Raw genomic sequence first — 26,768 nt, 5'->3', positions numbered from 1 at the left:
AACAATGTATTAAAAGTATTTTATAATCCTGTAGGATCTACCCTACAAATACAAGGAAGGGTTGGCATTAGAAAATTGTTTTAATTTATTATATTAATAGATAAATGTAAAAAGCCATATGATTATAGATGCAGAAAAAGCATTTGATAATATTAAACATCTATTTATGATGATTTTTTTAAAAAAATTAGGACTAGTAGGAAAGTATTTTTTTAACCTGTGAAAGGTAATATATATCACAAATGTGTATCAAGCATAAAACCTAATAGAGGAAATTTAAATTTATTCTCTTTAAGATCAGTAACAAGACAGAAATTCTTATTACTATTTAATATTATAGTGGAGATCCTGGAAAATACTTTGGGATAAAGAGGACTGAGAGATATAAGCATTGGAAATAAAGATATAAAATTGTCATTATTTGCAGATTATGTTATCAGAACAAAGAAAGATTAATTAAAAACTATGAGAACTAATAAGAGTTCATCAAGGTTGTTAGAAACAAGGGAACTTAGAAACACCAGCAACATTTCTCTCTGTCAGTAATAACCAACTAGAAAACGTGGTAAAGATATACTACTCATAATAGCAATAAATACCGCATATATCTAGGGATTAACAACCAAAAAGACACAAAACCTAAATGAACACATTAAAAAATCTTATGTAGATTTTCTGATATAAAAATGATATAGAAGAGCATCTGCACAAATGCAGATGTTGCAGGAGAACTGATTTCAGGACTGCCATGGATACCAAAATCTGAGGATGCTCAAGGCCCTTATATAAAGTAGCATAGTATTTACACATAACCTAAGCACATCCTCCTGTATATTTCAAATCTTCTCTAGATTACTTATAATACCTAATACAGCGTAAATGCTATGTAAATAGTTGTTATATTGTATTGCTTAGGGAATAATGACAAGAATAAAAGCACACACTTGTGCAGTACAGATGCAGCCATTCCTTTTTTTTCCCAAATATTTTTCATCTACAGTTAGTTGAATCCACAGATGTGAAACCCATGAATACAGAGGGCCAACTGTAGTATCAAGTACTTATATTTCTCCCAAATTAATTAATTTGTAAGTTCAATATGATCCCACAGTTGAATTCTTTAAGAACTCAATAAACTTATTCTAAAGATCTCCAAAAAGCTAAGTCAATTTTGAAAAGAAAGAGTAAGTAGAGAGACATATTAATTAAGTCATTAAGTGGGGGACTGATAGCCTTAGGGCTTCGGAATATAGTTTATTTTTTGAAAACATTGTCCAAAATTTTATTGTATTTAAATCTTGTGAATAGTTTAGAAATTCTATTGTTGCATTAAATGTATTTTCATATTTTAAGTTTTCCAAATGTTTTATGCGATTTGCTTTGAAACGTCCTTAAGAATAGAGAAATCCTAAATTTTTAGGAATTATCTGAAGCCATAAAGGCCTTTATGTATTTTATATGTAAATAGACATATTGTTTTATGGATATTTGTTTTCTGGCCAGTATAATAGATAACTTTCGATTAAAGTTGGGAGTCTCAGGTTTATAAGGTGACCACTGTTTGTTTTGTTTGGAGAAAACCAAGAAGAAATTAGGTGATATACTAAAGAATTTCTCAGTTTGGATCTGCCTATCCTGATAGTTCTTCTCCTCTTTAGCCTAACGATAGAAAATTATCAAAACAATCAATATGTCAAACCAAACACTCTAGCAGTTTACTATAATACATTCATTGTGTTTTCTTTTTTTAACTTTACTTTGAAATAATAGTTACTGAAAAAGCTGAATGAATATATGAAAAGGAGTTTACATATACTATTCTCCCAGATTTCTCTAATGTTAAAAACTTTACCATAGTATAATGATTAAATCCAGGAAATTAATATTGGCACAATACTATTAATTTAACTACAGAATGTATTAGAATTTCACCAGTTTTTCCTCCTAATGTCCTTTTTGTGTTTCAGGATCCAGTCAAGGATCCCATGGTTCCATTTGTGCATTTAGTTGTTACATCTCCTTAGTCTCCTGCGATCTGTGACTCTCGTCTGATTTGTCATTATGACCTTGACAATTTTGAAAGTATTGGTTAGTTGTTTTATAGAATGTTTCTCAGAATAGGTTTGTCTGACGTTTTCCTTAGTTACATTAGAAGTCTGTTTTTGGTAAGAATACTGCAGAAGTCATGTGTCCTTATCAGTGTATCAGACTGGGGTCCAGCATGTCAACAAGTCCTATTACTGGTGACGTTAACCTTGATCACTTGGCTAAGGTAATGCTGCTGAGTTTCTTCACTATACAGTTGTTATGTTTCCTTTTGTAATTTACAAATAGCATGAGATATTTGGAGACTATGTTAATGTCCTGTATCTCCTCAAACTTTTGCCTACTGGTTTTGGAATTTATTGTTGGATGTTGCCTGTAATGATTATTACTGTGGTTGCTTAATGGTAACGTTGTATTTCCCTGATTCCTTCTTCATTTATTAATTGAAATTTTTCTGTAAGGAAGAGCCATTATTTCTCCCTCCATTTATTTATTTAACTATTTATTTATATCAGTATGGGCTCGTGGGTATTTCTTTCCTTCTATGGGTTCTATTACTCTCTTTTAATTTTAAAGTATGAATAAAAGATTGTAAGTTTAAAAAGTACCTGCAAGTACAAAATAAGAGACACATTTCTTTCATGAAATTGAGCTTAAGGTGCTAATTACGGAGTACCACCATCAATAGCTAAAGGCACGAGGCAAAATTGCTCATTTCCCAGCCTATGTGATAGTTGTTAGTATCATGCTTGGGACCAACGAAGTAAAGGAACAAGAAAAAGGTGCCATTTGGCAATAGTGCTAATTGGTAGACACAAAGCCATCATGAAAGATGCTTATACAAACAATAGAATTCCAAAGACTAATAAGTAAAAAAGCATTTCCTGTGAATTTATGAATAAACAGATACTAGTATTACTCAGTTAATAACACTGATTGAAATTATTGAAAAGAAATGCTTGGAAGCACATCATTTATTTTGTAAAGAAGTACCAAATAAAACTCCTGCACGTGAAGTATTGAAAGCGATAAAATATTGAAACTCTGAAACTAATAAAATATTACAGCTCTGTTGGGATCTGTGTTCTGATTGTGTGGCTGCAATAACAGAAAGTGTAACATTGTACTTGTCAATAAAAGAAAGGAAACAGGTATAGATTTAAAGGATAATCATACTCTGGAAGCACAATTTAAATGTATCAAACCATCCAGACTAGTGGCAAGGAAGATTTCATCAGGAAAAAAACGATACACACCCTGCCATTTGCTACCACTTACCTGTGTGAACAGAGTTTCTTATTGATGGTGGCATCCAAAGAATTTGAAGAGATAGATCATGGTTTAAAAGGCTTGAGTAGACATTTTAAGTGTACAATCTGTTTTAAAATAAATATCTCACAGAAGCAAGCTCAAGTTTCTCACTAAAAATTTAGAAAAATATTTGAAATATTTATATAAATTCAATATTTAGTGCTTTTCATAATACTTTGTATTTTAATTAAAAAAATACATTTTCCCACAAAGCCTATATAGCCTTTCTAGAATCCCCTTGAGTTTGCCCCCATGTTGAAACAATGCAAAAAGTTGGGGAACATTGGCTTTCGAGTCTGGAACCCAGCCCTCTGGTCTTGAGAGCAGAGGTGAAGACCTCTCTTTATGAATTTGTGAGTAACTTTGGACAGTTGCATCGAGTAGGAGAAAAAACAGATGCAATGATGTTAACCACTGTGGACTCTAGACCTTTCCTCAGTTTTCTAGTGGTAGAGGGAACCCCGGTGATGACTGAAATTTACCTTCCCTTTTATAGGTTGGTCACTGTGGGGGACTGAGTGAGCAGACTTAATTTGATTTAGGTAAATGAACGTGACATTTCTTACAGCTGACTGTAAAATGCAGTAACACTACATTGTCATGGTGGCATGAGAAAAAGTGCAGGTGGATTGCAGGGCACCAGGAAGTCAAGTACTCTGGTGACAATGGTGATTTTACAGATGATGGAGCCAACTGGCTTCTCTGGACAGGTATGAAGACCATGTAGGAGAGAAAGATAAATTGAAAACTGAATATCTCATTGAGAACAAAGTGGACAATCAGCAAGACTTCATGGCAGAAGGAATCCCTCATTTCTTGCAGTTCCAGGGAAGAAATCAACGAAAATGGAGCTTAGTACTTCCTGCTTAAATGCTACAGTTGTGCAGGACCGATAAATCACTTAGCCTGCCAGGTTTGTTATGCCAAAGTCAGGGCGCTGATGGGGAAGGAGTCGACTCTGAGACACCACATGGGGACATTTGATCAGACATATATATATGAGTTGAGAACTTTGAACCTTCATATGTCCTTGAGGCTCCATTGACAACTGAGGTAGACAATCACTGTCCTTTCCCACTGCATGTGAAGCATTTCAGTGTCTGCACCTGAGCCAAGTTGCCTCACAGGCTAATGCGAGTTCTCCTCATGACCCCCATAGAGTCCTGACAGGGAATTTGCAAGGCTACTGTGAAAGGAAATGGCCTAAACTCCAGAAAAGTTAAAGAAACTTGTCAACTGGGTGTTGTTCACGGAAATATATTGTAAATGTGTTCAACCAAGATTGGACTGAATTTGTCAATAAGGGTGGGCCCATCAAGGATTTGGGATGCAATGAATTGACTTGAGCACCTGCAGGTGATGTTAGTTTATTCTCTGCTAGGTTGACTAATGGAAGCTTAGATATGGTGGTGGTTTACAATAAGTAAGGCTGAAATACTATCATTTCTTTGACATAATGTAATGATCCTTAAAGTTGGAGCTTTAAAAAACACTGATGCTTGAGTGACTCCCTGGAGATTCTTATTTAAGTGGTTTGTGTTGCCATGTGGGCAGAGGGATTTAAAGAATCCTCAGGTGATTTTCACATGTTGCTAAGGTTGAGTGATTTCTGTACAGGAAACTCAGGGATGAGGATGCTGGAGTACATCTATTATGTACAATCCACACAGCTGTCCATTAATCACACACCTCAGGATGACCCAGGGACTAAGAAGAAATGTATTGGCGAGGGGCACACTGGCATCCAGGAGAGCTCACTGGACTTCCCTCTCTAGGCTGGAGGTGATGGTGTGGGTGCTGCAGCAGGTTTGCAGCTCTGATGGGAATGAACAGGATTGCAGAGTGGAAGAGGCCAGATGGTGGCACCTCCCATCAAAAGCAAGGTGAGTGAAATGATCACAGTTAACCACAGGGGCAGGATACTAACTAGAGTATGTGAACTTCAGGATCCTGTGGCAATGACAAATTCATCTCAGGGTCTGTAGAAAAGAAATACATGGAAAAGCTTCTAAGGTGCTGCTTAACACATATGGGAGGAAGGTTTTTAGGTCTGGTGTACAGAAAAGAACTCAAATTGCTGTAGTGGAAATGAACGGCTTTTAACCCAATTTCCAGGTCTAAGGAAGATCGAAGCCCTGGATTCCTAAGATGAAGGTCAGGTCCATTTGAGGGGGAGCTTTGCATAGTGGCATGTTATGGTCTGAATCGTGTCCCCTCTTAATTCATACGTTGATGCCCTAACCCCCAATGTGACTACTTGGAAATAGGGCCTTTCAAGGGATAATTAAGGTAAAATGAGGTTATAAGAGTGGATCCCTAATCCAATATGACTTCATAATGCGAGGAAGAGACACCAGGGATGCACACAGGATCATGTGACAACAGAGAGAAGGTGGCCACCTGTGAGCCAAGGAGAGAGCCCTTAGGAGATACCAAACCTGTCGACACCTTGATCTTGGACTTCCAGCCTCCAGAACAGTGAGAAATGAAGTTCTGTTCTTTAAGCCACCCAGCCTGTGACATTTTGTTATGGCAGCCTGAGCAGACTAATACGTGGTGACTGGAATATAGTAAGAATCTTTCCCCAAGCCTTCCCCAGACATACCATTTATCAGGGCTGGGAGAGCAAAATAGCATCTGAGGGTTTCAGATACTGCTTCTGTATTGATGGAAATCTCCAGGGGCAAAAAAATGCCACAATGGTCCATCAATCACAGCAAAGGATTATATAGTAGAGGAGACAGATGGACTCTGGGTCTGATTTTGCCTGAAGAGGCAGTCTGAGATTATTTCTTTGGGCGCAAAATGTACAGCGCAACAAGATAAATTTAGTGACCGGCAGCATGTCCACACTGGGTTCCTTCTTATAAAGTGGAAGTTGTTATGGAGAGAGGGTCAAGGGGAAGCCCCTAGAATTTCTCCTGACCCTCTGCCAAGATGATAAACCAGAAACCCAAAGTAAAACTCCATCCCTGGGGGAGTGACTAGAGTTAGTGTCACCATCACAGACTTGAAAGATATTAGGGTATTAATTTCATATCTCCACTTAATTTGCCTTTTTGCTGGTACAGATACTACATAGGTTGTGGAGAATGCCAGTAAATCATTATGATTTTTTTCTTTTTTTTTTTTTTTTGGTTATTTTATTTTATTTTAGATTCAAGGAGCACACGTGCAGGTTTGTTACCTGGGCATATTGCAGAATGGTGAGGCATGGCTTCTGGTGTATCCATCACCCACACAGTGAACATCGTACAGTGAACAGTCGGTGATTTTTCAGCTTCTGCCCTTCTCCCACCCCACTCCACTGTGGAATTGTCAGTGTCTGTTATTTTCATCTTTATGCCCATAATGTACCCATTGTTTAGCTCCCATTTATAAACGAGAGCATGCAGTGTTTAATTTTATATAGAAGGGCAGAAAGGGATCACCTTACTGGCTGGGCTGATTGATCCTAATTGCTCAGGGGAAAACTGGATCGCTGCTACTCAATAGAAGTAAATAGGACAATGTCTGGAGCCCAGGAGTTCCCCAGGAGCATGTCTTATTATTCCAGGGAATCTCTTGCTTCTTTTATGTCTGGTAGTTTCAGTCAATGGAAAATTGAAGCACCCAATAAAGAAGAGCACTGAGGACCTGCATTGCGCAGAAATGGAGGCTTGACTCAACTGTAAAGTGAAGAACAGCATCCAGCAGAGGTGCTGGCAGAGGGTGAGGGGAACATGGGATGGGTGGTAGAACAAGGCAGCTGTGATTACCAAACTTGGCTTTGGTGAGTAACTATAGCATCAATGAGTCTCAATGTTCTATTTAACTGTTTCCTCCCTATCCCTGCCTTTTTCTCTAACCACCTTACATGAGTAACACTGGGAGTGGCTTTTAAAAGTTTCAGAGAGGAGTATGATTACATTGACCTAATGTGATGATTCAGAATTTCACTTGTGAGAGGGAACACAAATGTCTTACCCCAGAAAGAATATGGACCTGAGAGGCAAGAGGCATGGACTATGCTGGATAATCTCCAGTTACCCTTCCAAATCCACTCTCCATGCTTCTCTCCTGGCTGTCTGCCCAGGAAGCTGACCTGCATCTGTGGGCTTCCTTGCCTTCTGGCTTTTGGTTGCCCTTGGCTTCTGAGTTTGGCCAAGCGGGAGTAGTGAAAGGCACTTGGAGAATGGGAAGTGTCATGTCAGGTTCAAATCGGCGTACTTGTGCTAACTTGAATGGGAGTGGGGGTGAGGGAAAGAGGTTTCACAGTGACTCAGTGGCCAATTAGATGCTTACAAATTCATGGCTTATTGCAAGGCTTTCATACACTAGCAATCATGCAAATATATTTTGCAGGGTGTTAGAGAGAGGTGGTTGTCGTTGCTCTTTTCCCGGTAGGGCTCCTGGTGGCGATGCCAGATAGAAAAGAGGACTGAGTTCTCATGAGCAGAGCTTCTACAGGCATCTCACCATGCCAGTTTCTTTGTGGTTTTTATGGCCCTGTGCAGGAGTGTCCGTAGTCATGATCTCAGCAGCTTTTGCCTTTGCTTTCTTGTCCAGTCTTGGGAGTGCCTGACCACAGCAGGTATATATAACATTATCCCCTCAGATGCATATGTTTATCACTTTGAGGGGTCAGCAATTTCACTGCAGGCTGAGTCACTTGTCACAGGTGACTCCATTTTAAAACATCTAGGATCACAAAACGTTATACATTATTTATATATTAGGAAGAAAATGAGGTCAGGGTATTTACAGTTAGGTGCTACATCATGACATTTCAGTCTGCACAGGTGATGGTGGCTCCATAAGATTGTAACGCCATATTTTTACTATATTCTTTCTATGTTTAGATATGTTTAAATACACAAATCATTACTATTCTGTTACATTTGCCTGAAGTATTCAGTATAGTATCATGCTGCACAGGTTTGTACAGGAGCAATAGACTGTACAATATAGCCTAGGTGTGTAGTAGGCTGTGCCACCTAGATTTGCGTAAATTCACTCTATGATGTTTGCACTATGAAACGTCATTAAGCCATGCATGACTGTATTCCTTGGTTCCTTTCCTGTGGGGTCACTGCAGGCTATTTTTCTTGAGAAGGTCACAGCTCCTATTAGGTAGCCTTGTTCACAAAGTTCTCTCTCTCTCTCTGGGTTCTAATAACCTCCTCTTGTCCTTTCAGGCCTAGAGATGGCGAGAGGTATACCCCACTTTTAGTAGCCTGAGGTTCTGTACTATGCCTTGGGATTTCCCTGTACTCTACCCATATCTTTATAAATAACTCCTTCATTACATTTACCTCCAATTACCACATTTGAACGTGTCATCCGTTTTTTGTTAGGACCCCAATTGACACAGCATGGCTCCCAAGTTGGTCCAAACAGACTAGAAAGACTTTAATAGATGTCGGGGAGCCATTCCTTTTTTCTACAAGATGTGAATGACTGAGCACACAGTTCTGACTGACACGGGCAGCCCTCTTATGACCTTGGAGAAACCTGGCCTTAAGTTATGAATTAAACTTAACGCCAGAGAGAATTTTTTAAAATGCTGGTCCTTGCTCACCTCATAGAATTATCAGGTCAGCAACTCTGATAATTAATAATTCTGGACTTCCAATTATGTAACCTAGTAAATATTTTTGTTGTTTTAGCCACTTTGAATAGGATTTTTCAAGTTTTGAAGCTGAAAATAACTTAAATTGATAGACTCTTATAAGTATACATATGAGGTCAAGGTTAAACACATTAACATTTTTAATAACCCCTACAAAATTGCTTTCCAAAAAGTCTGCAATGATTCACACGGACATTCATGTGGTGAATGAATCTATTTTCTCACACTATGGCTTGCCATCTTTTTAATTTGTGCCTTCCTGATGGGTGGAAACTGAATCTCAGTATTACTTTGATTTGCATCTTGCTAATTACCAGTGTGGTTTACTGTAATTACTTATATTTATTGGACATTTATATTTTCTACTCAGTGAAATACTTTTTACATCGATTGCTCATTTTCCTATGAAATTATTTGCACTTTTCCTGCTGCTTAGTAAGAATTATTTACAAACTATGGATATTAATTATTTGTTAGATGTGTTGCAGATATCTTATCTTGGGTAGTCTGTCTCTTAAAGTTCATTTCATGATGTGTTTTGTCCAAATTTCTAAAATTTGGGTGACATTCAATTTATCATCTTTTTTTTTTTTTCATGGATTTTGCACTTTGTGTGATTTGGGGCAAAGAAGGCTAAGGGTTCTCTGTCATTTGGTTCTTTGTCTAGGAATTTTAAACGCTAGGCATTTAACCTAGACCCCTTCCTCAGGTCTGAGCATCAGTTAGGCAGAGAACCCGTCACCCCCGACTCATATCTGGAGATAAGTCCCGTAAAAGCCCTCCTTTGAGACCCTAGGTTCTTTTGTTCCCTTTTGTTGCCTTCCTGTAGTTGTTACTATCCGGGATACCACATCAATCCCTTAATCTTCTTTGGCCTTCCAACACATGTGTATCTAGTTCCTTTTATTCAATTCCCTTTGTTTGCAATTCCTAGCATGGATTCTGCTTTCAGAGGGATCCCAATTGGAAACTCAGGCTTAAGGGATTTGGGGTGTCAAATGATGGGGATTTTGGATGCTGTTTTGTGATGAACATCCCAAGAAAGGAAATATGTTGACTGATGTGTAATGGAGGGGATCTTTAACAGGGCAGAGGAGACTCAAGTGAGGTGGCATTGGCTCAGGTTGACTTCAAACATAAGTGCACCTGACATTACCACACTCTCTCCTGGGGTCACAGAAACACTGGAAGCCATAAGTGATAGAATTGGGGCTATGGCAGGAAAGGATCGTGTTCTTCCAAGGCCAAAAAGGAGATGAGGGTGAAAAGTAAGAGATATTGAGTCAGGAGACTCTTTGCAGGGCTGGGAAGAGGGGCTCATGGACGAGCTTATCTGGAAGGTTCTGTCTCATTCTTTGTGCTTTTCTTCCTTACAGATGGGTAAACCTGAAGCTGTTAGTGCTTCAGGTCTGTCTCCTAAAACTCACTTCACTCTAGTAGTTAACTTGTACCTCAGTACATGTTTAGGCTTGGCTACAGAAAATAGGATGGGGTATACAAATAAGATATAAAAATAACAATTACCACTGATCAGGAACCTAGAAATGTCCTGCATTAATAGGGCAGAGGGTGGGGGATAAGTTGGCATCTGGGGCTCAGATTTGGGGGAAATCACTGCCCACCTCTTTACTTCCTTAGGCAGTTCTGGAGTCCACTGCATTTTGAGGGTGCCTGAGACCAGGACTGCCTCAGTTAAAAGACCAGTCTACATAGTCCCTGTGGCTCCCCATGTGGATGGAGCTGAAAGAGTGTTAGGTAGGGGAGCTCTACTGCCTGGCTCTCCATTCAGGTGTGGCCTTAGGTGGGGTAGTTGAGAAATGCCATAGGGACCTTGCCTGAGACGTGTGGCTAATTTGGCCCTTACAGGATGCCTTTAGCCTGACTGCAGAGGGCAAGGCTCCCAGTCCCAGGAGATGGAATCCCTGACATGAGAGTGCCTGGCATTTCCAGTTCTAGCTCCAGAATGACATGAAAGGAGAACTGAACTCCAGGGAAGTCCCTTAGTTTCCTCTTTATGAGAAACCTAGGATCTGTCATCAACCTCATTTCCTTGTGGTTGATTTTGTGTGGGTTGGCTCAACACTTATTTCTCAGGGAGCCCGGATGGGTCATACTTGTGCTAATTCTGTGATTTCTTCCTCCGAGCCTCACAGGATCTTCTGGTAGGAGGAGCTGGTTTTCTTTCATGTCATACGTTTCTCATGTCCCACCCAGGAAGCTGGGGCCTCCCTCTCTGCTCATCCAGATAAATGATCCAGGCTCTGTTAGAGCCCATCACTGCCCTTGGAAGCTGCTGGAGCCACGTTTCGGTCCCCTGAACTGTAGATAAAGGCCCTTTCTTGCCAGGTATAGTCAATAGCTGGAAAGCCTCTTCTCCGGCCCTCTGGATTCTTTCCTCTCGTCTGTGCTTTGGGGTTTAACGAAGGGAAGGGCCATATCAGGCTGGCTCTGTGCCTTGTCCTGTGTGGGGCTGCTTGTCACTGGGGAGTTGCTGGGATCCTAGCAGATTGGCCCTGGCATGCCCTCCCCTGCTCCTAGGCAAAAACAATGCCGAAGAAGGGGTGGAGGCTTCAGAGAAGAGGAGGCATGGGCATCAGGTGTCTGTGGGTTATTCAAAGTCCAATTTTATGCCTGACCTTCAGACTCCTAGGGGAGACACTATCATACTCTCTGGATCTCCAGGTGGAGGAAAATTCTACCTGCTCTCCCTTTGCTGATGCTTCCTTCAAGTTTTGTCCCAGATGTGGCTCAGAACTTCTGACCAGAGCTTCATGTCAGGCTAGGTCTCCCAGCTCCCTGTCTAGAATGAGGGCCTGAGGAGCTAGTGTCCTGGAAGGTCTTGGAAACATCTCCATAGGAGAGGTTCATCTCTCCTATGTCTGCCTTCACAGGTGCTGAGACAACCACACCATGAGAGGCACTCCAGGAAACCCTGCCGGTGGAGGAAGGGTCGTCTATCAGTCAAGTGAATCATGTGCTGTTGGGATGGGGCTCTGGAGGCTTAGACCGTCTGCACTCATGCTATCTCCTGTGGAAGCCCCATCCTTCTCTCTCCTCTCTGTGCACTGCCCTTCCCACCTGGTGCTGCTCACCTACCACTGGACCCTGGGCTTCCGGAGTGTGGGAGCTATTGCTTAGTCACTGCTCCAGCTCCAGTCCCCAACATCGGGCCAAGCACAGAATAGGCACAAAAGAGGGTAGCTGAGCCTTGGCACACAGGTTCTGTGAGACTGCCCATTGCCCTCTGTCTTGATAGTTTGCCCTCTTAACCCAGTGACTTCCCTTGGTAGCCCTTGCCTTCCTCACCAGAGCTCACAACTTCACTAGAAAGAAAGGCTGGGCTGGTGGGTGATGTGAGTGTTGCCAATTTGGGGATGAAAACCCCACACCTTCCTTACATAATGGCCTGGGTTAGATACTTTTCTCCTGGGTCTAGTAAAGCAGCCTTGATTATAATATTTCTTCATTTTTTTCCCTATTCCAAAATCAGTGCGTACACCTATTACTGGGACTATTAATGATTTGAATCAGCAAGTGTGGACCCTTCAGGGTCAGATCCTTGTGGCAGTTCCACGAAGTGACAGTGTGACCCCAGGTGAGTGGTCACCCTGTGTCTGCCCCACTGTTTGCACTGCTGTGACTGGGAAGCTGGCACCAGACTTTTGTAAGAGTGTGACTTTACAATGGGGCCTACCTAGAGTGGGGAGAATTTCACACCTAATAGGGAAGAGAAGTCAGGGAGAACTTTGTGTTCCACTAAGATGAAGAAGCCAGAGATGGTGGAGGAGACTCCTAGGGAATAGGAAAGCTGCTTTCAGTCATCTGAAGCCCTGTCTTATGGAAGAGGAGTAGCTTGTTCTCATGACTTCAAAGTGTCCTAAAATGACTAAATGGGCAAATGCCACAGAAAGGCAGGTTTCAGCATCACATTGGGAAAAACTTGCAAAAAGGACCGAGCTCTCCAAGAATCAGAGGGGCTACTTGGTGTAGGAGCTCCCCGTCTCCACGTGCTCAAGCAGAGGTGTGAGAATCTCAAGAGCATACTCTGCTGTCTGCCTAGCTCTCTGTGTTTGCTTATTTACTAGGGCACTGATTGGCACATGGTATGAATGAATGAATGAATGAAAGAAGAATGAATATGGAGGTTGGCCATTTGGTGGGTCTAGTTGGGATTACACTCTTCGGCTGTCTTCCAGATCCACTTGAGGATACTGCCGTGCTAAATCAAATAATATTTTCTGACTTCAAAAGGAAACAGATACCATCTCTCCTCTTATCTTTACAGTCACTGTCGCTGTTATCACATGCAAGTATCCAGAGGCTCTTGACCAAAGCAGAGGGGATCCCATTTATTTGGGAATCCGGAATCCAGAAATGTGTTTTTGTTGTGAGGAGGTTGGAGGACAGCCCACGTTGCAGCTAAAAGTGAGTAACTAAGAAAATATTTAAAAAGCCTTCTCTTTTAGAAGTGTTTGGTTGAATACCTAATTTTAGTATTAAAAAAGAAATAGTCTCATTTTCCTAAGCGTATTTATTCCCAGCCTCTTTTAAGTTATGTGCATGCAATACACTTTTCTTTATATCCTGGCTGTCAGTAGTTGAGGTCCTCGTCTTGCCTTTTTTTTTTTCAAGCCAAACTGTATCTAGCTTTATTAAATATACTTTCCATAAACAATCATAGTATTTCAGGCAGGATATGGGCAGACAGTCCTTAACAGTATACAGCAACCTTCAAACTCCAATCTTCAATGGACTACCAAAAATCAGAAAGCCACTCTAAAACTCAATGAAGTCTTCATCTGATTTTCTGAACAGGGAACGTTTAAAGTGAGGGTTGACATTTCACATTTAGCATGTTGTTTAACAACTTTTCATGAGCCAACCCTGACTTTCAGGAAGTGAAATGAAAATGGTTGCCTTTATCTGAAGATCCACGATCTAGAAACAGAACCACTGTTCTTTTGACAGGTGCCATCTCAGCGGCATCACTGGAAAGTCCAGAGTGCCTGACACACTGGTAACCAATGATTGAGGGTCAGGTCCTAACAGATGTCTGGGCTTAAGGGAGTTAAATCTATGCTGAAAGATGGAAAGGGAGAAGAGGACATAAAAACGAATTTGTTTTCTATACCACAAGGCTTTTGTGCCAAGGTGGCCATGTGTGTCAAAGTCAGAGAATCCCTCCTCCTGGGAGCCAAGAGGAACTCTCAAAACTAGAAGGGAAAGGCGTCTTCCCCACATCGATCCAGCTTTGGAGACATTCTATTAGTGACATATGCCCCTTCCCCCCAAAACTACAATGAAGTGTTCTGTGTGCTAACAGCATAGCTTAAAAAAAAGTAAAACAAAAAGCTGCATTTCTATAAAACTTGATAAAAAATAGTATTCAAACTGTACGGTCACCAGAAGTACACGGTTATCCAAAATGCACACACTACGCTTGGCATTTGCAGCAGCTTCAGCTTTCTGTGCCTGCCCTGTTTTGGCGTCTCCATTTTCTGCAGGGTTATTCCCCTCCTTGCCAGCATCAGCTTTTCCCTTTTTCCCTTTGGGTACCTTCTCTCCCTTCTTTGCAGGGGCATTTTTAGGCTTGGGCTCTGGATTTGGAGGAGCAGGTTTAGCAGACAACTTTGCGGATCCTCTCTGTGGTTCATCCTTCACCTTGGCTTACCTCCTTTAGCATCCCCTTCAGCCTTTCTCTTGGGCATGGTGGCGGCGACCCTGAGGGGATGTAGGCACTGGGTGCGGGATGCAGCGGTGTGCGGGTTTTGGTCAGTCTGGGGGCCGTTCTTGCCTTTTCTTCACACTGCTCCGTCTTTCTTAACCTTTGATATATTCTTGGCCATCATTTCTTCGAGTATATGCTCACCCTTATTTTCCTTTTGGAATTCCTATTCATCCATCATTGAAAGTTATGGATCTCACTTCAATATCTCACGATATCTCATCTAATTTTTTATACTTTCTATCCCTTCATTGCTTTTCAAAATTTTGGTGTTGCGTCTGGAAGAATTTCTTGCTTTGCTCTGCCAGCTCATGGTTACATTTTCAGTGTTGTCCCTTCTGGAAATCATCCTTCTATAGCCTTTCCTGAAATTTCAATCTTTACTGTTTCATTCCCAAGCTCTCTGGTTTGTTCTTCTTTTATTTTTTTTAATGACTGTTTGTCCTTGTTTCACAAACTTCAGTTTAATTCAATTTGATTCAACTCAAGCCAATTCAATTAAGCACATGAACAGGCACTTCCTGGCCTCCAGCACTGCGTAGATGCTTGAGATACAGCTGTGCACAGAATGCAAAGAACCCTGACCACATGGGGCTTGGATTCTAGTGAAAGGAGAGAAATGGCAAGCAATAAATGTAATAGTAGCTAAATTTGCGCTGTGTTAGAGGTCTTTACCTCTCCTAGAAAAATAAAAATGGTTAAAGCAGGATAGATAGACCAGCAGTACCAGGAACACAGGCAGGGTCAGGATGCAGTGGTGAATAGTGCAATAGGCATCATTGCCTAGGTGAGATGTTAGCAGGGAGTAGAAAGAGCTAGAGAAGTTAGTCAGCAGCTGTCTAGTAAGGGCACGTTCCAGGACCAGTGGGGGCAGTTGTGCAGGCGTGAACCGAGGAATGAGTCCAGAGAGACAAAGGCAGACATGAAAGGCTTGTCCTTTTCAAGGACTCAGCCTTGCAATCTGAGTGAAATGGGAAATACCAGAATGTTTTGAACAGAGGAATGGTGTGAAGGGGCTTAGGTCTAAAAAGGATCTCTCTGGATGCTTGTTGATCTTAGACTGTGGTGGGAAAAGGTGAAAGTCCTTCAGGAGACTATGAGGTGATCTAGGTATGATTTGATGGGCCAGGACACAGCAGCAGAGGTGGGGAGAAGTGACTCAGATTCTGGTAGTATTTTAAGTGGAGGAAACAGGACCGTGAGTGTGATCAATAAGGTCAGGACTGAGAAGGACATTTTCTACTTTGTCCTATCAGCTAAGTCACCCTTATGTTGTGCCTTTGTTCTCAGACGGGGACTAAGAATTGACCATTGCATTTGGCAATGTGTAGGTCTTTGGGAACCTTGGCAGGAGCAGTGTTGGTGCTGTAGTGGGGGCAAAAGCCTGGATGGAGTAAGTTTAAAGAGAGAAATTACAAGAAAGAAATCAGAGACAGCAGATATAGACAGCAATTGCAAGAAGTTTTCTGCAAAGGGGAACTGGCGGCGGTGGTGGGTAAGCAAAGTAGTTATTTTGTTTAAGATGGTAGAAATGACAGCATATATGCTGATGGAAATGACTAAGAAGAGCAAGCAAAATTAATGGAGCACAAGAGAGCACGGAGAACGGCTAGAGGGATGTCCTTAAGTTGCAAGTGCAGATGGGACCTTTCACCCAGTACTCCTAAAGCGGGGAGGTGCAGATGTGGGTGCCACGTGCCGGGAGCCCATGTTATGGGGTGGTTTGTACAAGTCTTCTTCTAATTACTTCAGTTTTCTCAGTGGGTAGGAAGTTGAAGGTGATGATGGAGGAGGTATGGGAGTTTCAAAGGAGAAAGCATTCTGCCATTTATGAAACAGCAAATCTCTGTTGAGTAGAATGCTGGGGGCTTTCCTCTGTGTTGAGGAATACAGTGATGAACAAGTCTAACAATCATTCTGGGATTGATAAATAAATATGCTAAGTTTAGATAGCAGTTGGTGCTAGTGAAGAAAATAATGCAGGAATGTGATCGCAATGAGTGGGAGTGGGGGATTCCAAACCGATTTTGGCTGGGACGGAATGTCCAGTGAAGCTCTCCCCGGAGGAGACCCAGGTATTGGGGAGAAGCCAGTCACGGGAAGATGAGGGGCTGGTGTGAGGTGCAGGGAGAGTAAGTGCCAGGACCCTGGCTGGGAACAGCTTGGTGTCTTGGAAGGCAAAGAAGAAGACAGGTGTTGTGGGGGCAGAATGAGCATGCAGGAGAGTGGTAAGAGGGCAGGGCAGCAGGTAGGCAGGAGCTGGGTGGCATAGACCCTGTGGGCTTTGCTGAGGAGTTTCACTGTAATAACAATAGAAAATCACGCAAAAGGGTATCATAACCTTATTTATTCACTTCAGTTTAAAGTTCATTTACCTGCCTTGTGGAGAATGATTATTAGAGAACGGAGTAGGTTCAAGGAGAACATTTAAAAGGTCACCCTAATTATCCAGGTGAGAGAATGATGGCTGGGATTGGGGTTAACGTTGTATGTGGAGTGCAAGAAGTGACTCGATTCAGGAAATATTTTGGTATTTTGGAAATAGAGTCCACAGGCCTTGCTCCTGGGTTGGATGTTAGGGGGTGGCGGGGGGAGGGGGAAAGACATGTCAAGAATGACTCCTAGGTTTCTGGTCACTCAAAGAATCAGATTAACTGGAAGCCATTAATTGGGAGAATTACTATTCTCCCTATGGGAGAAGAACTTCCCACTCAGAGTGGAATGTAGCTGAATCACAGATCATTTCTGTGTCTCTCTTGAGATCTTGAACACATGCAATTTACTTAGAAATACTTATTTTGCCTAAATATACAATGCACGTACATACGAATATACAGACATATAGAATATAGTTCCATATACAATATAGAAGGCATTTTCTGATTGCTCTATTTACTTTCTTCGTTTGATACAAATCCTTTGATTTGTTAGACCCTCTTGTGTCTTTATCACTGATATTTATCTTTCTCATGTATTTGGCAATTAGTCAGAAATTTATACCCTAACCTGGCTGTCCTTTGTCATACCAGTGGTTCTTGCAGGGTAGTGGCTCTCACTGTTGTGGTATTGGTAAGGGAGGTAATTTCCAGTTTCTTCCTTTTCCTAAGGGTCCCCTCAGCCTCTTGTGTGAGAAGAGTTCTCACTTGCTGTTCAAATGTGGCTGCTTGTTCATTAAACTCTCCCTTGTAAACTTCCTATACCATCTCTAGATTTGAGGGTGGGGGCCTGGAAGGTAAAATTTCATGTATGTTTACCCTGCTGCTCCTTCAAAATGTGTGTTTCTCCAGGCCTGCTCTAATAGATGGATACGGTTTTCTGGGACATTGGAACATCTATTGAATTATTATGAATAACCTTGAATATCTCAAACAGCTTTTGTTTCTCCTCATGGGTACTTGTTCTCACATTTCAGGAGCAGAAGATCATGGATTTGTATGGCCAACCCGAGCCTGTGAAACCCTTCCTTTTCTACCGTGTCAAGACCGGTAGGACCTCCACCCTTGAGTCTGTGGCCTTCCCAAACTGGTTCATTGCCTCTTCCACGAGAGACCAGCCCATCATCCTGACTTCAGAACTTGGGAAGTCATACAACACTGCCTTTGAATTAAATATAAAATAACTGAACTCAGCCTAGAGGTGGCAAGCTCGTCTTTGTCTTAAAGTTTCCGGTTCCCAGTGTGTTTTCGTCTACATTTTCTTAGTGTCATTTTCACACTGGTGCTGAGATGGGAGCAAGGCTGCTGTTATCATCTCATTTTATAAAGAAGAAGAAGCAATTACTTCATAGCAACTGAAGAATAGGATGTGGGCTCAGAAGCAGGAGAGCTGGGTGGTGTAAGGCTCTCCTCTCAAGCTGATGCTGTGTAGGCCACAAGACAACTGCATGAGTGACTTTAAGACTCAAAGACCAAACACTGAGCTTTCTCCTAGGGCTGGGTAGGAAGATGCTTCAGAACTCCTGTGTCTTACCCACGATGGCATGACTAGCATGGAGCTGATCTCTGTTTCTGTTTTGCTTTATTTCCTTTTGGGATGATATCATCCATAATCTTTATATGTTGCCAGTATACCTCATTGTGTGTAATAGAACCTTTTTAGCATTAAGACCTTGTAAACAAAAATAATTCTTGTGTTAAATCATTTTTGTCCTAATTGTAATGTGTGATCTCAAAGTTAAATAAATTTTGTATATTTATATAATAATAAAGCTAAAACTGATATAAAATAAAGAGTAAACTGAAATTAGCAAGAGTAGTTGAATAAAGCCATCACAGTGGGTAAGCCTGGGACTGGGGCTTAGCTGGGGACAAAAGGGCCTTCGTTGCTGGATAGTGATGGGGTGGGGGTGAGAAATTCAGTATGTAACAGGGCTCCGCTGTTTGGCTCCTTTCTTTATGGTCGAATAGCCTTGGTTTTCCCAGCTTCCTCTAGTCTTTTCCTTTTAGAGCACCTCACCATTCACATACCTTTTTCAAAAACTTCAGTAAAGGTGTCTTTTTTTTTCTTCTTGGAAGAGAAAGGCTGCTTTCCCAACAGCCACCTTTAGAAGATATATTCTGACAAAATTAAATAACTGACTGATATAGTTTGTATGTTTGTCCTCGTCTAAATCTCATGTTGAACTGTAATCCCCAGGGTTGGAGGTGGAGCCTGGTGGGAGGTGTTTGGGTCACGGGGGTGGATCACTTGTGGCTTGATGCTTTCCTCACCATAGTTAGTGGGTTCTCACAAGATCTGGTTGTTTACAAGTGTGTGACACCTCCACCCTCACTCTCTGTGTTGCTCCCGCTTTTGCCATGTGACATACCTGCTCCCTCTTCACCCTCTGCCATGATTGGAAGCTTCCTGAGGCCTTCCTAGAAGCCAAGCAGATACCAATTCCAAGCTTCGTGTAAAGCCCGCAGAACAGAACTGTGAGCTAATTAAAACTCTTTTCTTAATAAATTACCCAGTCATGGGTATTTCTTTATAGCAATGTAAGAACAACCTAACACACTGACTGTGGGTATACTTGTAGAAATATATACCTCAGATCTGATTCTGTATATAATAGATTTCTTTATTTTTACTCTAACACTGAAAATGTAGAGCATTCTGTTTGCTTAAGTACATTCTTCAAAATCGCATAGCAACTTATTTATTTTTCTACTTTTGGACAGTCAGACTGCATCCACTACTAACAATTACAGTAAGCAATCGGCAAGCATGGATTTAATGTGATATCTCTTTATTCTTTAACTTTTTCTTTTTGGGGGGTTAATTATTTTTAATTAAAAATTTAAAAATAATTTTTAAAGCTCAATTTTTATGTATCTTTTTAAATGTAAATTTTAAACATACACGGATAACAGTGTATGTTTTTATTGGGTACCACATGATGTTTTGAAGTACATATACATTTGTGGAATGGTTAAATCTAGCTAATTAACAAATGTATTACCTCACATGGTTATCCTTCTTTGTGGTGAGAGCACATAACATCCACTCTCTACATTTTTTGAGAGAATATATCACCATTTACTATAGCCTCCTTGCTGTGCAATAGGTCTCTTGAAATGTATTTCTCCTACATAATTGTAATTATGTAGCCCTTGGCTAATATCCCTCCGTCCCTCCTCCTGCCTAACTATACCAGCCTCTAGTAACTACCATCCTACTCTCTACCTCTATGAGATCAACTGTTTTTTAAAATTTCACATATGAGTGAGATCATGTGGTATTTGTCTTTCTGTGCCTAGCTTGTTTCATTTAGCATAATGTTCTCCAGGTTCATCCATGTCGTCACAAATGGTGGGATTTCAATCCCTTCTTGTGGCTAAATAGTATTCCATTATGTGTATGTACCACATTTTCTTTATCTTTTATCTACTCATCTGTTGATGGACACTTAGGTGAACTCAATATCTTGGCTATTGTGAATGGTCCTACAAAAAACATGGGAGTGCAGATATCTCTTTGACATAAGGATTTGAATTCCTTTGCATAGTGTGATTGCTGGATCATATGGTAGTTCTATTTTTAATTTTCTGAGCTTCTATAATGTTTTTCAGAGTGGCTGCACTAATTTAAAATGCTCCCCAAGGGTATATAAGAGCTCCCTTTTCTCCACATCCTTGACAGCACTTATCTTTAGTCTTTTTGATAATGGCCATTCTAACTAGGGGGAAGTGATATGCCACTGAGATTTTGATTTGCATTTCTTTGATTAGGAATATTGAGCATTTTTCATATACATATTGGTCATTTGTGTGTCTTTTTCTGTGAAATGTCTATTCAGGTATTTTGACTATTTTTCAAACAGGTTATTTATTTATTATTATTATTACAACTGAGTTGTTTAAGTTCGCTATGTATTTTTTATATTTACCCCTTGCCAGATGTATAGTTTGCAAATATTTTCTCCCATTCTGTAAATTATCTCTTCACTCTGTTGATTGTTTCCTTTTCTGTACAGAAGCTCTCTCGTTTGATATAATCACATTTGTTTATTTCTGATTTTGTTTTTTGCCTGTGATTTTGAGGTCTTATCCAAAAAATCCTTGCCCAGACAATGTTTCTTCTATGTTTTCTTCTAGTAGTTTCATAGTTTCAAGTCTTACGTTTAAGTATTTAATCCATTTTAAGTTAATTTTTGTATTTGGTGAGAGATAAGAGTCTAATTTCATTCTTCTGCATGTGGATATCCAATTTTTTCAACATCATTTATTTATTATTTTTTGATAATAATAATGACAATTACAGCATTTACTATAATGACTTTTAATACTCTAAGGTGCGTGTGTGTGTGTGTGTCTTAATATTTTACAAATTTTCACAAAGGCACTATAACCCCATAGAAGATGCAGTATTTTTTAGTGTAAAGCAATTACTATAGTCTTGACAAAAATCATTTAAAATTCTGTTGCAAAGCAAATTAATTTTCTATTTCATGAATTAAAAATTACAAGAGACTTACAAAAAACTTTATTTGTTTTAAATCATGTTTCCCTTCTTTTTGGGGGACAAAACAATATCTACTTTGATTAGGTAAATCTTCCTTAGACTTTGATGTTATATTATAGCATATGTCATAATCTTGCCCACTACATCTAGAGATCCTTTCTTTAATTAAGTATGTAATAATGCCCATACCTTTATTAACTCTGTTTAGCAGCATTAGTTATGATGATGCTAAAGTTTTTCATATTTCATTTTTTCTCAGTGTCAATTCATCAAACCATTAAGACTTATGGTTAAAATATAATAAATATATAATAGAGGTATATATTTATTTAACACAAAGCTTGTTGTTAATATCATGTTCACAATGGCGGGAGCCATGACTGATTCATCAGTGTCCCCAGTGCCTTGGCAGTAGGTCTTCACCATTAAATCTCATGTCGTAGAGTTACTTGATCACTTGCTTTAAAAAGTGTCATTTGCTTAATAATTTGCTTAGAGTAGTGTTTGCTATTAGTGTATAAAAATGCTACTGCTTTTTGAGCAAAGACTTGGGACCAACCCAAATGCCCATAATGATAGACTAGATAAAGAAAATGTGGCACATATACACCATGGAATACTATGCAGCCATAAAAAGAATCAGTTCATGTCCTTTGCAGGGACATGGATGAAGCTGGAAACCATCATTCTCACAAACTAACACAGAACAGAGAAGCAAACAGCACATGTTCTCACTCATAAGTGGGAGCTGAACAACGAGAACACATGGAAATGGGGAGGGGAATATCACACACTGGGGCCTGTCAGGGGATGGGGGGTAAAGGGAGGGAGAGCACTAGGACAAATACCTAATGTAGGGCTTAAAACTAGATGATGGGTTGATAGGTGTGGCAAACCACCATGGCACATGTGTGTAACAAACTTGCACGTTCTGCACGTGTATCCCAGAACTTAAAGTTGAAAAAAAAATGCTACTGTTTTTTGAATGTTCATTTTGTAACCTTTAACTTTATTGAATTAGTTTATTAGATCTAACAGCTTTTTGTTCATGTTTAAGATTTTTAATATATAAGAGCGTGTCAAAAGCAAACATGGACAATTTAACTTTCTCCTTTCCGATTTGGATGCCCTTTATTTCTTTCTTTTGCCTGACTTGCTCTGGCTAAGACTTCCGGTACTATGTTGAATAGAAATGGTGAAAGTGGGCATTCTTTTTTCTTCCAAATCTTAGAATGAAAGCTTCAAACTTTTCCCCATTCAGTATGATGTTAGCTCTGGGTTTGTTGTATATGGCCTTTATTATGTTCAGATACATTCCTTCTATACCTAATCCATTGAGAGTTTTTATCATGAAGAGATGTTGAATTTTGTCAAATGTTTTTTTCTGCATTTTTTGAAATGATTATATGTTTTTCATTCATTTTGTTAACATGGTTTATTAGATTTATTGATTTGCGTGTATTGAACTATCCTTGCATACCTGGGATGATTGGCTATTGTGAATAACCTTTCTAATGTGCTGTTGAGTTTGTTTTGCTAGTAGTTTGTTAAGGAATTTTGCATCTATGTTCATTAGGGATATTGGTCTGTAGTTTTCTTTTTTGGTTGTGTTCATGTCTGGTTTTGGCATTGGGATGATGCTGGCCTTATGGAATGAGTTTGGAAGAATTCCATTCTCTTCAACTTTGTGAAACAGTTTGAAAAGGCTTGGTGTTAGTTCTTCACTAAATGTTTGATAGAATTAAGGAATGAAGCCATCAGGCCCTGAGGTTTTCTTTGATGGGAGACTTTTAAACTCCTGATTCAATCTCCTTTCCTATTCATCTGTTCAGGCTTCTTATTTCTTCATATTTCAATAGTGGTAGGTTTTACGTGTCCAAGTTCTATTTATCTATTTCTTCAAGGTTTTCCAATTTGTTGGCATATAATTGTTCATAATAGTCTCTATGATTCTTTGTGTTTCAGTGGTATCAGCTGTAACATCTCCCTTTTCATCTCTGATTTTATTTATTTGAATATTCTCTTTTTTTTCCTTAGTCTAGCTTACAGTTTGTTTATTTTATTTATCTTTTTTAAAAATCAGCTCTTCATTTTGTTGATCTTTTTTTAGTCTCTATTTTGTTGATTTATGCTCTGATTTTCATTATTTTTTTCTTCTACTAATTTTAGGTTTAGTTTGTTCTTGTTTTTCTAATTCCTTGAGATGCAACATTATGTTGTTTATTTGAGATCTTTCTTTCTAAATGTAGGCATTTAGCACTATAAACATGCCTCTTAGGACTGTTAATGCTGTATTCCATAAGTTTTGGTATATTGTGTTCCCCTTTTCATTTTTCTCAAGACATTTTAAAATTTTCCTTTAAATTTCATCATCGACCCCTTCGTTGTTCAGTAACATGTTGTTTAATTTCCATGTATTTGCATATTTTACCAGGTTTCTCCTGTTAATTCTTTCTAGTTTTATACCATTGTGGTCAGAGAAGATGTGTGATATGATTTCAATCTTTTAAAATGTGTTAATACTTGTTTTGTGGCCTAACATATATCCTATTCTGAAGAATGTTCCATGTGCAATTGAAAAGAATGTGTATTCTGTAGCGGTTAAATGCAATCGTTTTTGTGAATTTCTGTTAGGTCTATTTTGTCTAGAGTGCCGTTTAAATCTGATATTTGTTAATTTTCTGACTGTATGATCTTTCCATTGCTGAAAGTGAGATGTTGAAATCCCTAACAATTATTGTATTGCAATCCATCCCTTTCTGTAGATCTATCAATATTTTCTTTGCTGAATTCACCCCTTTGTCATTATATAATGACCTCCTTTGTCTCATTTTTACTTAAATAAAAAATTAAGTTTTTAATTTAAAATCTATTTTATCCAATATAGCTATAGCTACTTCTGCTGTCTTTTGGTTTCCATTTACACAGAACATCTTTTCCATCCCTTCACTTTCATTGAACATGTATCCTTACAGATGAAGTGGGTCTCTTCTTGGCTGTGTAAGTTGGGCCTTGTTTTTTGATTTTTGTTTTTTTAAATTCAGCTACTCTATGTCTTTTCATTGGATAATTTAGTTCATTTATATTCAAGGTAATTATTGATGGTAAGAACTTACTCCTGCCATTTTGTTACATGTTTTCTAGTTGTTTTGTGGATCCTTTATTCCTTTCTTTTTCTTTTCCTGTCTTCCTTTGTGGCTAATTTTCTTTAGTCGTATGTTTTGATTCCTGATTTTTATTTTTGGTGTGTAGGTTTTTGCTTTGTGGTTACCATGAGGCTTACAAAGACTTTTTATGGTTGCAACAGATTATTTTAAACTGATGACAACTTAAATTTGATTGCAAAAATTTCTACTTTGTAATTTCACTCCTCTCTCAATATTTTGAATTTTTGATATCACAGCTTATATCTTTTTATATTGCATAGTCTTTAAGAATTTGTTGTAGTTATTATTTATAACAGTTTTTTTTAATCTTTATACTAAAGATATAAGTGATTTACATACCACCATTATGTTAATAGAGTATTCAGAGTTTGACTATGTACCTACTTTTACCAATGAGTTATATTCTTTCAGATGTTTTCGTGTTACTCATTTGCATCTTTTTTTCATCTTGCAGAACTCCCTTTAGCATTTCTTGTAAGACAGGTTTGGTGGTGATGAATTCCCTTAGCTTTTGTATGTCTGAAAAATCTTTATCTCTCCATCATATTTGAAAGACAGCTTTGCTGACTAGAATATTCTTGGTTGGCAGGTTTTTTTTTCCTTCAGCATTTTAAATATATCATTCTATTTTCTCTTGGCCTATGAGGTTTCTGTTGAGAAGTTTGCTATTGGGCATATAGAGACTCTATTATATGTTATTTCCTTCTTTTCCCTTGCTACTTTCAGGAGAGTCTTTTTGTCTTTGACAGTTTGATGATTTTATGTTGTGGGGTAGTCTTATTTGGGTTGAGTTTGATTAGAGATCTTTGATCTTCCTGTACTTGGATATTTATATCTTTCTCCAGGTTTGGGAAGTTTTCCATTGTTATTCTTTTCCTTTCTCTTTCTTTACTCCTCTTGAGTACCAGTAACCCATACATTTGCTCTTTTGATGTTACTCCCTAAATTTTATAAGCTTTCTTCATTTATTTGTATTCCTTTTTCTCCACTGACTGTATATTTTGAATTACCCTGTCTTTGAATTCACAGATTCTTTTTCTCTTCTTGTTTAGTTCTGCTGTGGATGGTCTCTATTGTAGTTTTAATTTTAAAATTTTTTTTCTCAGCTCCAGAATTTCTATTTGAGTTTTTGAAAGTTATTTCGTTATCTCTGTTAAATTTCTCTGACAAAATTTTCAATTGTTTTTCAGGATGTTCTTGAAGTTTGTTGAGCTTCCTTAAAACAGATATCTTGAATTCTTTGTCAGGCAGTTCTTCCATCTCCATTTCTTTAGGGTCGGTCACTGGTACCTTATTTTGCCCGCTTGGTGAAGTGATCATTCCCTGATTTATCTTGATTCTTGTAGCCTTTTGTAGATGTCTGTGCATTGATGTAGGTACCTTATCTAGTCTTTGCAATCTGGCTTTGTTTGAGAACTTTCTTTAGCAGTAAGCCTGTCCAGAGATTCAGAGAAGTTTGACTGAGGAGGTCCATAAGCTTGTGACCATTTCAGCAATTGCAGCACTAGGAGCTGCTTTAAGTCCAGGACCATGATGGCCAGAATCCTTTGGCAGCAGAGGCTGAGGCAGCACTGGGTCACATCCAAAGCCTAAAGTCTCTGAGACCAGCACAGCATTACAGAGGGCATGCTCAAGACCATGGCAACTATGGCCTGCCCACTGTTGGCAGTGACTTGTGCCAAACTCAAGTCAATCTCACTGGTGCCACAGGTTCCTGTCTGGTGCTAGGTAGATCTATAGGCTCCATCTACAGGTATAAGCCTGGTGGTAGGAATCAAGTGGTTCACCCAGTGGTGGTTTTACTGTGGCAGGCCTGGTACTGAGTTCCAAGGTGAAGTCTTACTCTTAATTCCTTTTCCTTTTCCCAAGAGATAATGTCTCTCTCTGTACTGCACTGCCTGGGGTTAGGGAAGGGGTGATGTGGGTAATGTAAAACTGTCCTTTCTATTCTCTTCAATGCATCTCT

At 39.5% G+C, this 26,768-nt stretch overlaps 1 protein-coding gene and 1 pseudogene across 3 annotated transcripts; one reads left to right on the top strand and one right to left on the bottom strand.

Annotated features, from left to right (window-relative positions):
- Positions 1-3,616: 3,616 nt before the first annotated feature.
- IL36G (interleukin 36 gamma) lies at positions 3,617-18,922 on the top strand. Of its 3 annotated transcripts, XM_021925215.2 has the most exons (7): positions 3,617-5,835; positions 6,515-7,068; positions 11,122-11,314; positions 11,860-11,942; positions 12,459-12,563; positions 13,254-13,393; positions 18,106-18,922. In XM_021925215.2, exons 4-7 carry the CDS (start codon positions 11,879-11,881, stop codon positions 18,310-18,312), a joined length of 516 nt encoding a protein of 171 aa, XP_021780907.1. In that variant the 5' UTR covers positions 3,617-5,835; positions 6,515-7,068; positions 11,122-11,314; positions 11,860-11,878; the 3' UTR covers positions 18,313-18,922. The 3 variants fall into 3 exon arrangements, with proteins under 3 accessions (XP_021780907.1, XP_021780908.1, XP_021780906.1); XM_021925216.2 differs by having other exon boundaries at positions 6,515-11,314; positions 11,860-11,933; XM_021925214.2 differs by having other exon boundaries at positions 6,515-11,314.
- On the bottom strand, positions 13,443-15,819 carry LOC116270311 (annotated as a pseudogene).
- Positions 18,923-26,768: the final 7,846 nt, after the last annotated feature.

Source organism: Papio anubis, chromosome 14 (genome assembly GCF_008728515.1).
Source record: "Papio anubis isolate 15944 chromosome 14, Panubis1.0, whole genome shotgun sequence".
Taxonomy (NCBI): domain Eukaryota; kingdom Metazoa; phylum Chordata; class Mammalia; order Primates; family Cercopithecidae; genus Papio; species Papio anubis.
The sequence above is the reverse complement of the archived record's forward strand: the minus strand, read 5'-3'. Positions and strand labels throughout refer to the sequence as shown.